Source organism: Diplotaxodon limnothrissa, linkage group LG20 (genome assembly GCF_057381915.1).
Source record: "Diplotaxodon limnothrissa isolate DT_005_m linkage group LG20, D_limnothrissa_male_GT1.1, whole genome shotgun sequence".
Lineage (NCBI taxonomy): Eukaryota > Metazoa > Chordata > Actinopteri > Cichliformes > Cichlidae > Diplotaxodon > Diplotaxodon limnothrissa.
Genome location: NC_140615.1, coordinates 2,595,169 through 2,607,964, shown reverse-complemented (window position 1 = coordinate 2,607,964; position 12,796 = coordinate 2,595,169). Strand labels below are relative to the sequence as shown.

At 42.6% G+C, this 12,796-nt stretch overlaps 1 protein-coding gene across 1 annotated transcript in view; it reads right to left on the bottom strand.

The window, feature by feature from the left end:
* The window catches only part of nav1a (neuron navigator 1a), an 82,762-nt gene that overhangs the window by 18,418 nt on the left and 51,548 nt on the right, over positions 1-12,796 (bottom strand). Inside the window, exon 7 of the mRNA XM_085343809.1 lies at positions 4,306-4,444. Within this exon, the coding sequence (XP_085199935.1) occupies positions 4,306-4,444 (139 nt within the window). The remainder of the gene's footprint in view (positions 1-4,305; positions 4,445-12,796) is intronic.

Sequence of the window (12,796 nt, the reverse complement as noted above, 5' to 3'; positions counted from 1 at the left end):
AGCTACACTTTCACATTTTAACTATTATATGCATTTTGGCAGTTGTTACATGTTTTTAGGTAGTTTTGGTGGACAATGTAACACATAACACACGCCTGGAGGCAACTGTTGTTATGATTTGGTGCTGTGTAATAAATATGAATAAAACTGAAGAGTAAGTTAAACATTAAACCCAAGTTGACACCAGTTTTAAAGAACCTTACTCCTTTACCTAGTCCTTCAGACTAAACCTCAGAACTACGATATACTTCCTCTTGCAACTACTGTGAAAAATAGGCTTGGTACACTGGAGTGAAGGACCTCTTAGAAGGTGCATTACTGGTTGCAAAAAGGAGAAATGTGACGTTCAGACAGATCCACACACTTCGCCTCATCTTAAAGCCCTTTGAGCAGACAGTGCACAACTCCGTCAACCCAACGACATATGGATGTCTCGTCCCCTCCGTCTAAATCCTATTGTAAGCTCTGTTTAAAAACTTCAAAAGGAGAAGTGGACTGAGACGGCTGGAACAGAAACCGCTAAAAACAAAAACCCCAAAACATACAGTGGGGCAAAAAAGTATTTAGTCAGCCACCGATTGTGCAAGTTCCCCCACTTAAAATGATGACAGAGGTCAGTAATTTGCACCAGAGGTACACTTCAACTGTGAGAGACAGAATGTGAAGAAAAAATCCATGAATCCACATGGTAGGATTTGTAAAGAATTTATTCGTAAATTAGGGTGGAAAATAAGTATTTGGTCACCTCAAACAAGGAAAATCTCTGGCTCTCACAGACCTGTAACGTCTTCTGTAAGAAGCTTTTCTGTCCCCCACTCGTTACCTGTATGAATGGCACCTGTTTGAACTCATCATCTGTATAAAAGACACCTGTCCACAGCCTCAAACAGTCAGACTCCAAACTCCGCCATGGCCAAGACCAAAGAGCTTTCGAAGGACACCAGGAAAAGTATTGTAGACCTGCACCAGACTGGGAAGAGTGAATCTACAATAGGCAAGCAGCTTGGTGTGAAAAAATCAACTGTGGGAGCAATCATCAGAAAATGGAAGACATACAAGACCACTGATAATCTCCCTCGATCTGGGGCTCCACGCAAGATCTCATCCCGTGGGGTCAAAATGATCATGAGAACGGTGAGCAAAGATCCCAGAACCACACGGGGGGACCTGGTGAATGACCTGCAGAGAGCTGGGACCAAAGTAACAAAGGTCACCATCAGTAACACACTACAACGGCAGGGAATCAAATCCCGCAGTGCCAGACGTGTTCCGCTGCTGAAGCCAGTGCATGTCCAGGCCCGTCTGAAGTTTGCCAGAGAGCACATGGATGATACAGCAGAGGATTGGGAGAATGTCATGTGGTCAGATGAAACCAAAGTAGAACTTTTTGGTATAAACTCAACTCGTCGTGTTTGGAGGAAGAAGAATACTGAGTTGCATCCCAAGAACACCATACCTACTGTGAAGCATGGGGGTGGAAACATCATGCTATGGGGCTGTTTTTCTGCCAAGGGGACAGGACGACTGATCCGTGTTAAGGACAGAATGAATGGGGCCATGTATCGTGAGATTTTGAGCCAAAACCTCCTTCCATCAGTGAGAACTTTGAAGATGAAACGAGGCTGGGTCTTCCAACATGACAATGATCCAAAACACACCGCCCGGGCAACAAAGGAGTGGCTCCGTAAGAAGCATTTGAAAGTCCTGGAGTGGCCTAGCCAGTCTCCAGACCTCAACCCCATAGAAAATCTGTGGCGGGAGTTGAAAGTCCGTGTTGCTCGGCGACAGCCCCAAAACATCACTGCTCTCGAGAAGATCTGCATGGAGGAATGGGCCAAAATACCAGCTACTGTGTGTGCAAACCTGGTAAAGACCTATAGTAAACGTTTGATCTCTGTTATTGCCAACAAAGGTTATGTTACAAAGTACTGAGTTGTATTTTTGTTATTGACCAAATACTTATTTTCCACCCTGATTTACGAATAAATTCTTTACAAATCCTACCATGTGGATTCATGGATTTGTTTTTTCACATTCTGTCTCTCACAGCTGAAGTGTACCTCTGGTGCAAATTACTGACCTCTGTCATCATTTTAAGTGGGGGAACTTGCACAATCGGTGGCTGACTAAATACTTTTTTGCCCCACTGTATCTACACAAAGAAAGTAGACAACACTGCGTAACTATGAGAATGTCAAATGTCAAACTAAAGGACACGTGGAAATCAGGCCGTTGTAAAACCAAGGTCTATTGTGTGTGAAGGTTTATGACAACAGCACTTTTTACAGATTATTCTCCCGCTGCAGGAGGTCGCCAGTTGCACAACGGATTAGAAAGTGTGTTTCTGTGAGAGAGAGTGTGTTTGGGACATTGCACCTGATTCTCATGAGGACTCATGCTGAATTCCATTTTTTATTAAAACCAATAGACCCCATGGGCAGGTTTGCATGACACGAGGAGGAGCTCGGCCTGACTGTGTGTTGTATATACACACGTGTGTATCCTGTTTGAAAGACCTCGCTGATAAAACACTGTCATTTCCTCACACACATTCCTTGTTTATTGGGGTAGTGCGGGTGAGATACACATCTGGTCAGATAGCTGTGACCAAATGATTAACAGACAAACAGGCAGACAGTGAGGCAGACAGGAGCATGCACAAATACACAAAGGCATGAGGAAAAACTGCATTAACTTGAGGTCTTGTTCCAGGTTTTTCTACTACCTACATATAATACAGCCTAACTCTGCACAGTCTCTCTTTGTGCCCCCTTTCCTAGATTATCTTTCTCTACCGCCCCCATGCCTCTGCTCAGGATGTTATACAATATGTAGGAGGGAGATGAGGGATGGATTTGCCTTTGTCTTTAAGGAAATTAAAAACAACAGCAACAAACAAGGACAGGATGCAGTGATGGAGAGGAGACAGGGAGACAGAGAAATGGGACACAAAGACCAAGAGAAACGCATCAGCTGAGAATGCAGAGAAGGCACGGAGCATGTGCATTATACAATGTGGGGTGCATGACGATGGGTGATGGCTGGTTGCCATGGTAATGATGCCATGGGGTGTAATGGTTGCTATGACTCTTGCAATTAGGCGTGGAGGGAGGCGCCCCGGTTCTTCCGCCTCGCTGGCCCGGATGCAGGACTGCAGATGGCCCTGCTTGTATGTGTGTGTATGTGCAGATGGCTTCGCTTTAGACCTGTCCTACAGTATATGGGTAAAGACAAAGCCTCTGCTCTCAGCATCCCTGCACTTTGGTTGCTATGGTTACACTGATTCCCTCTGTCTCGCTCGCTGTCTCGCTCCCTCTAAAAACCCACCACTTCAGTCACATAAACCACACTGCGGAGGTGTGACCTAAATCAGACACTCGGGGAGACACACACACACACACACACACACACACACACACACACACACACACACACACACACACACACAGTTGGAACCCATATAGCTACAGATGGATCTTGACGAACTCAGCCAGGCTGTAAACAGGATTTTAAGCAGAGGTCATTGGTCCCAAATGCTTCCATCACCGCAATAAATTCTAAGGACTGCAGCAAACATACAGCATATAAATGCATAGCGTGAACAACCACGATCACTCACAACAGTTACTTCTACCTCCAAGCTGAATATACCACTGAACTAAGCCACAACTACAGAATCGGCTCGATCCAGTGGATTTAAAATCGTAGCTAGCAATGAGCATCTTACTATTTTAGCTCATAATTTGAGTACAATACTTAAAAGATTTTTAGAATACCTAAAATTATTACAGATTAGTACACTAGCTAGTTGTTGGTTAGCCTAAAAGAAAGGAAACATTTAATAGGTTGTCTTTTTCCACCCAAACTGAATTTGACACTCCTCCACTAGTTGAACATGTTCCTAATGTATCTGAAAAATTCAGCTTTTAACAAGTGAGCACTTCTTAAGCTCAAACATTTCTGAAAATATACACATCTTCATATATATGTAATGAAAAGAGAGACGCCACGGAGCAGTGCAGTGAGTTTGCGGCAAACTTTGATTGCTGCAGATGTGACAGATATTATGGGCGTGTGCAGAATAACTAATCAGGCTTTGTCTGTGATGCCAGGGTCCTGCTGCCTGCGTGTGTGTGTGTGTGTGTGTGTGTGTGTGTCTCCTCTGTACACTGACAAAGTGTGTGCATTCAATACCTTTGTGGATTAACAGCTTAATCAATACTACTGTAATCAGTGCACGCACTTCTTATCCGTCTGTGTCAAACAGTTGCGCGTCTCTATTTTGTGTGTTTGTGTGTCACTCACCACAATGCTTGAGTTTCTGCGGGAGCCAATGGGAGTGGTAGGAAGAGAGTTGAGAGTGGGACTTGTGTTGAACTCTTCAGAGCTCAGGTTGTCTGAACCGTCACTCAGTCCACTGCTGATGGAGCTGCTCTCATCCCAACTAAAAGAGATCATGACAAGGAAAATATGTCAGCTAACATTAATGTGTAAAGTAATTCCCTTCTTAAATGCTTAAAATAAAAAGAGAAGAGGATCTGGATTTCCTAGCGTACAGCAACAGTAAACATAAAAGTAATATAAAAACTGTTTTAAAGACAATATTTGCAGACACTTTGAAAATAGCTCCAGTAAAGGATTCAATAGTTTTTACATGAAATAACCGTATGAAGCCATATGTAATAAGAGAAAAATGAACCCTGTATCTTCTAAATATATATAATAAACATCAATTTTGTAATGTTAAAACAGACGGGGTTTATTTCTACTGTCTTGCACTTTAAAATATGCGTCACTTTTCTTTTTTACCACAAGTTGTCCTGACATTTTTAGGTGACTTTCATTCTAAACGAGCACAGCTGCTGTGTCAGTTAAGAAGTGCTTGTGAACAGTGTGATAAAGGAGCCCATCATTTAAAGACACCATCATCTGTGATCAAAGGTGTGATCATTTCATCATCGTTACAAAAGCTTTTCTTTATTAAGTGCAAGTCTGTGACTGTGCTACAATAACTAGGTTAAACGCTGCGCTCCTATTTTTGTTTCACAAATGTGGGCTGGTCTCCTTCACCTGGTCAGCCAGAGTTTAAGTCCCCGAGGCATCAAGCCTCCACTTTTATCAAAGTGTCCTTGATCAAGATAGCAAACCATTCCAAGTCTGTGCGGTGGTTTACCGTCTGCCCCTGTAAGGCCAATCATGTATCACACATTCAACAGAAAGAAAGCAATCTGTGTCAGTTCACTGGTATCGCCTTGAATCCATTTATCGCATCAACTACCAAAGCTCCATCAGCTCGGTTACCACCTGAGGTTGGGCTCATTCAGCTCTGTGTCTCTTAATTTGTCTTTTGATTAAATGTTCAGAGCGACAGAAACCTTATTTAGAGCACCGTCTGCTCTAAATACCCAACTTTTGCCCTGAAACATTTGGCAAACTGAAATCTGGAGCACTCGTCATCACATCCTCTCAACCCACACACACAAAAATAGCACTGAAGAAGATGCATGCACCCACGAGTGCATACAGGACTGCATCAGAAATATGAAGTCCCCTGTCAGAAATCTACCTCGCTGTCTCTTTTCCCAGTGAAAAGCCTTCCTGTGTGACAGAGAGGTTGTGGGTGGTTCTTGCTTTATTTAGGTATAATAAAAAAAATCCACAAACATCCAACTTTAAAGTTATTTCAACTTCAGATAATGCTGACACTATGAGTTTCACGTACGTGAGATACAATTGAATCGGCAGCTTATAGATTCATGTGCTCGTATACATGAAATAGGCCATGTTTAGGAAGTATACGGGTTCGATTTTTCCTCTTATTAAGGTCAATAAGTAAGACTGATGTCATGTAATAACGTAAAACAAGTTAAGTGGGCAGTGATGGGCTAACAAGGACAGATATAACGGGGTGCAGGGGGTGGTGTAGGCAAAGGAAGCGGTATGATCCTTCCAGTTGGGTGCCTGTATGGGTCACACTGTACCCTCAGGGAGATGGTGGTGGGGGTGAGAGGGAGTGGGGCAAAATGGAAAGCCCTCCCCGTCTGGCCCGTGGATATCTTGGATACAAAGAAAAGCAGATCAGATTTTCCAATGAGAGTGGCTGTCATGCTGCTGTCTATATGCCGCTGTAAGATTAAGGGCAAGTTTAAGATTGAGTCAGACACATCCAGAGATCTGACCGATACTTTGTGGCTCGATGGGAAACGCAGCAAAAGCAAAGCAAATGTTACTGTTAAGAAAACAGAAAGAAAGAAACAACAATGCACTGATGGATTTTGGTGCATTTTCACATTTAAAAGCATTTTATGGCACTTATATGGTGTATTTCTAATTTTAGTGACAACTCCAAGTATTCCACTTCACCTGTTCACACATATTCAAACAGCACTTCATTCTATGCACTTAAGTGCTTTATCTATATTGCATCCACCCCCACGGCCAACTGAGAATCACCAAATAATCTAACAGCTCAGAACGTGGGAGGAGGCCGGGGGAAAGCATGCAGGCAGAAAACCAGCCTGAGAATCTGCTTGCTGTGAGGCAACTCAGGCAACCCTGTGCCACCCAGGACGTCTAATTTTGATTCAGATGTTATTTGAGATGAATTTGTACAGAGATTGTATATATTCTTCCTTTTTTTAAATAATAAGAAAAAAAGAAAACTTATTGGACTATCAAACTGCCAAATTTTGCACAAAAATTTATGTTTCCCTTTGCACAAGACAACATTTAAAAAAAAGTGGAATAGTCTTCCAGATGTTAGCCACAGACCTTTGCGCTCTCCTCGTTGTGGACTGCACGCAGGCCAAGCCACGCTGTTGTACAAATTTCAACTCATCTGACAACAGAAAAGTTTTCCACTTAGCCACAGTCCATTTTGAAACAGCTTTGGTGCTTGTGGATTTGGCATTTGTGGATTGCACGGCAGACTGTATTCACAGTGATTTCTGGAAGTGCTCCTGAGGCCATACACTGACTTTCAGCCCTGTCCCTTGCCTGCAGCGATTTCTCCAGATTCTCTGATTCTTTAATGATATTATGTACCGTAGATGAGATATTCAGTCTTCTGTAAGAACACATAGTTTATGGTAGACTCTTGGCCCATCTTTGCTTCTGAGGAACTCTGCCTCTCTAAGGTCTTTTTATAACCAGTCATGTTACTGACTTGCTGCCAATTAACTGCAAAATGTTCCTCCAGGAAATCAAGGTATTAAAAAAAGCTCACTGCTGAAACGCAAACATTTTTAGATAGACAGCTGTGGTTAACCATCTGTAGCTCTCGGGAAACGCTAGGCTGTCCTTCATATCCCATTATTCGCTTCAAGCTATCGGCTTGTCCACCAGCGCTTCACTGAAAGATAACACACCTCTATGGTGAATAATTCAGACGTGCCAGAAAACAGAACAAACACAGCCAGTGCTGGGTTTGGTGTCACTCAGCTGACAGATATGGAAATACAAACCCACAGAAAAGCGAGGTAAGGTCAGAGGTTGAACTTTACCAAAAGCATTCATTAAATGCACTATATGCAGTGTAGAAGTAAATAAAATTTGAAGCTGATGATTTAATTTAAAAAAGAAGAAGTTTTATCTTGATTGTGGAAAGTTACAAGCTGCTGAAAAATGAAACTTTCAACTCTATAACAGATATTAACAGAGACTCTCTACTGAAAGCTTTTCTTTACGATGCCAAAAATAAAAGACACACACACATACATACCTACCTATATCTATCTCTAGTTATAGATATGAAACATTTTTTTTATTTCCAAGTCAAAACTTCTAAGTAGCTGCACCTCTCTCTCTTTTTAAAAGTTCAATGTAATGAAACCTGAACTTGAAAAGAGCGGTCTGAAATACAAAGACACTCCAAGAGAAGCGGGTAAAGTGGCGTGTGCAGAGAGAAGAAAGAACTGAAAGGACACGTATAAAAGACAGGGCCTTTAGTGGAAAGAGAAGAGCTGTTAATGCTTAAAACTTCCTCAGCTTCTCAGGACATGATGCACTCAGTGAAGAGGATCATCTCACACTCATAATCTTTCCTCCCTCCGCCTTATCTTTGTACATTCACCATCAGCAGCTGCAGAGACTGAGGGATATTAGCACCCCCTTCATTTACATCAACACTTTTACAGATTAGTGCTGAGCAGGAAGCGCTGCTTTAGTCATGCCACTTGCCTGTAACGGCTCTTTTTATTTTAATTATCTGTTAACTACAGTTAACTATGTTCCTCTCGCAAGCAAGGTAACACTAGAAATGTTACAATTTCCACCAATATGTAACAAATGATAACTCTTAGTATGCTTATATAAAACCGAATGAATGCAAAAATGGCGATGTCTCGCCTATTACGCTAAAGAAATTTGGTTTTCTGTGACTTCCAAACTGATCCCAGGCTTCAAGAACACAGCTGGTGGGAAGCACAGTGGTCAAGATATTGAACAATGGTATCCTGCAACAGTAACACTGTGAGCAAAATGAATATCAATGCTGATTCAATTAGGCTGCAATAAATGTCTATTAAGTTGAGTTGTGCTTGATTAAGCTCCTTCTTCACCTCCACCTGACAATTTGAGTCATGTGCAAGCCAAAGCACCGGGCAGAGTAACGACTACATCACATGGACACGCTGTGCACGTCCTCTCGAGCCAGCTGTGGTTTCCTGCTGTACTCACCCTGACAGGAGAAGCCACAGTGAGGCACTCTGCAGCCTGTGGTCTGTCCAGAGAAATGTTATCATCTTCTGTAAAGCGAGAACTTTTCAAGCATTTACAGTCATTTAAATGGTTTGGATATTTGTCTGTCATGTGCTGCATAAATAAAAGTCATGGTGGTCACTGTAAACAACATCCTCCTTTCACAGAAACATGATTTCTTTGTGCCTCGTTTTCTGCATAGATGACCGGCACACCCACACAAACACTAAGCCTCACAAGCTATCAAGAGAATAGCTGAATAGTTGCTGCTGAGTTAAATAGCCAGCTTTTATTAAGAGGCTTCTGCATCCCCCCTCCCACACACACACCCACCCTTGAACCCCTCTATTCAGACTATGGAGCTAATTGCTCTCATCTCTATGTGAATGGTCTTTTTTGCCGCTCCTTATAAGAGCTTTGCACTCTCTTCCCCTGGTCTCATCTCCTGTCCCACTCATTTGTCCGCTATCTTGAGTGAGAGGAGGAGGAAAAAAAGTCAGTGAGACAAATGTAGAGACAAAGCAGCTTTGGCTGTTTTTAAGAGCAGTGCTTGCTGGGAGTTGAAGTCCCGACAGAGCCAACAGAAATGGTGCGATGTTAAGGTTTTCATCTCGATAAATATTTGCTGATCCTGTGTCGGGAGCAGCTAAACTTTAATTTTTGACTTTGCTGCTTTGTCTGCAGTAGTTCAGCTGCGCCAAAGCAAACAGCAAGTCGACAACAAAATGCCGTTATCTAATTACACTGCAACAAAAGCAGACATTACACTGAAGAAGCAACATGAAATTATTATGAATGCTTCGTACTGTCAATGTAGCCGATAAATAAAAAGCAGCGAGGCCCATTGGGAGCTGGAGGGAAGTGTCTAACAAACCAGCCGGACCACATTTTAGCAGATAAGATAAGGAGACAGGAATCAGTTGGAAGGTGTCAGCTTGGGAAAAGAACACAAAAATGACTCAAGAGCTTATGACTAATATAACACAGATGCAGTTTGAATATAATGGTTCAACTTTTTGTTCCCTCATGGGGTTAAACACGTCTTATCCAGGGTGATATTTGCACACTGTCTCCACCGCTTGTGTAAATGCATGGAAAATGTTTCTGCAGTCCCTCGGTGGACTGGAACTTTCCATTCCTATTAAAAATGAACAGAGTCACATGTCAAAACCCAAAATGGCTAAATCAGACCTGTTCTTGGTCAAAGTGATGCATTTTCAGACAAATGGAAAGTGGGGCACTGCCAGACTGGCACTGGGCAGTCAGCTAAGAAACCAGAGGGGGCAAGCATGAAAGGGCTGTTGAAGGCATTACATTCTCTAAAGTTTAAATATGTGAGGCTATGACTGATGAGCGATGGTAACTGGGCGTGATGCTTTGCCCGTGCGTCTCTCTCTGTGCAGCTCAGAGTTGGAAGATACAGGTCAGATCAGCCTGAAGAGCAGGAGCAGCAGGTGTAGGTTCATAAAGTTAGACAGACAAAAGCTGACGAGAAAAAGAAAAGGATTAACCCAAAAGAGAACAAGCTATTCATCATTAGCAGCTCACTGTCTGCTGTGGCATCCGGTACAGTTTGTGTCTGTACAAGTTAAACAGGACATGTTAAACCCAACTGACTGTTTTCGCACAAATACCCACAATCAAACTAGTATAAACACATACCCACACACACTGCCGCAAAACACAATGACTCACTTCCAGAAAAACCAGCATGACTGGCCCCACCCAGTGTCAGTGTATCAGCGTTTCATATCTCGAGCGTAGCTACGGTGGCTCTGACCGTGTGAGAAAGAAATCTTAAATGATGGATGGAAGATTCAAGTGTGAGAAATTTTGCAATAAAAATCAGGCTGACTGCATGCATGACCTGCCACCAAAGATGTGACGCTGGGAATCTACCTGATAAGAGGAAAAAAGGAAGACTGTGGTTGCTGTGCACAGATGGCCTACAATATGTGTCCCTGGACCACTTCAGCAGCTTATCACCAGGAAACAAGCGCGCGCGCACACACACACACACACACACACACACACACACACTCTCACACAGATCTGTGAAGTACCTTATTGGAACAAAGCATATCATAGCCCGGCAGTACAATAATAATTTTCCAACAGAAATAGTTTTAAAAAGCACAGACTGAGAGCACAGATTCATCTTGGCTGGCTTAACCTTTAAAACACTCGACGGACTACAAAGGTTCCTAACATGCTGCGTTTGCCATCGGATAATCCATCACTGCAGCACCATATAGGGCCATAAAGACTTCGCTCTGCAGGCGAGGCTCTTACTATAGCCTGACAGCTTCAAGATCCTCTGACACATAAAGCCATACAGATTTAGCATGGCGTGAATATCCACTCATTACAGACATGCTGTAGCTTCACATTACCAATAATTCTACTCAAGATGCAGTCTTACTGGTTATTGCACTAGTTACCTTTATTAATGATAAGCCATCTGCTGCATTCTGGAGTCATGCTATGTTCTTATAAAAGAAGCCCTACATGCCACGTGATGTCCTGACATTACCTCGTACCTATAAATAAAATGCCTCTGCCATTTTTTAACAATGTCATGTTGTTGTCTGGGAGTTGAGGCACTTGTAAAGTAATTAACAATAAATCTGTCATTAAAAGTGGCTTTTAATTAGCTGCTGAGTGCAGGTTCTCCGTTGTGTTGTAGTGTTAAACACTCACAGTAAGTCACTGACAAGACCCAATTAAAAACTAGATTGTGCAAGCAGCCCGTCTTTGGCTAAATACTGAATAGAGAAAGTAAGTCTCCAGTATTATTTATCATTTCCTCTTTGTCCTGTTTTCATGATGTGGAGTGGCATACTGTGTGTGTGATAGCTGCTTGGACACACGCATCCACATAGACAAAGAAACTGCAGTATCTGGGCTTTAAAGGGGATTACAGAACAGGCTGGAGTTAATGAGCTCATAATTACTGCTAATTCCATGCACCACCAGGATCAGAGCAAGCCAGAGGTCCCAGCTAAAGGTACACATATATATCTCTATCTATATGCGTGTGTGTGTGTGTGACCATGGAAAGAAATAGGAGGTCACATCCCTAAATGGCCAATGCAGAAGAGGAATCCTTTTATGCCTTTGACAGGCATAAAGCTGACAGCAATGGCCAAAGGGGTTAGGACACACACACACACACACACACACACACACACACACACACACACACACACACACACACACACACACACACACACACACACACACACACACACACACACACACACACACAGATCTACTGAGGGTTGAACAAAGACAGCCTGGGTGTGTGTTACTGTCTCAAGGTGTGTCTGTGTATAAAAGATTATTGAGCTACATCAATATTTTACAGTCAGAAAGGATTTTATCAGGATTTATTCCGTTTGTTTCTTTGTCGTTTGGATTAGAAAGTTATGAAGGTGGAATGTTATAGGGTGTGACTCGACTTAGAAGTAACCCCTGGACTTGATCCAGATCTGAATCTCGATGTGTGTATTTTTGGAAGCATTCTTTAACATTTTAATATAAAGCAAATTGATCCAGAGATTCAATCCATGGATGGTTTGGAGAGATTTTTGAGCGTTGGCAAAGGCAGGCACTCTCAGACTGCTATTGTTTTTCCTTGCAAAGATGAGGGACACATTCTACAAATGCTTGGATGTTCTGGATGGAAAAGGCTCAGGAAAAGCGATTGGAAGCATCAGAAATCCTTCCCCATGAATTTTTCTTTTCTTTTTTTCCCTGAGTGTAGGGAGGTGGAGATCGATGGACAGAAACAGTTTAAAAAAGGGGGAACTGCTTCAGCAAAATCCTCCTCAGACAGCAAATGTATCTCTGCATCTCGTCTGTCCTTATGACCTCCCCAGAATGGATAAAGTTTTCTCAGAGTTCAACACACTGCATTTGAGAGTTGAGCTGGCTCTGCACTTTTTCAGCCCTGGTGAAATAAAACAGGACATTTGAAACAGTAGATAGCTTCAACCTTCATATACGGCTAAGAAGAATAAAAAAAAAAAAATCGTGTGACTGCTCATGTTGAAACCGACAGGGTCATCTTGAGCTCCTCGTGCTATCAGCCCCAAAA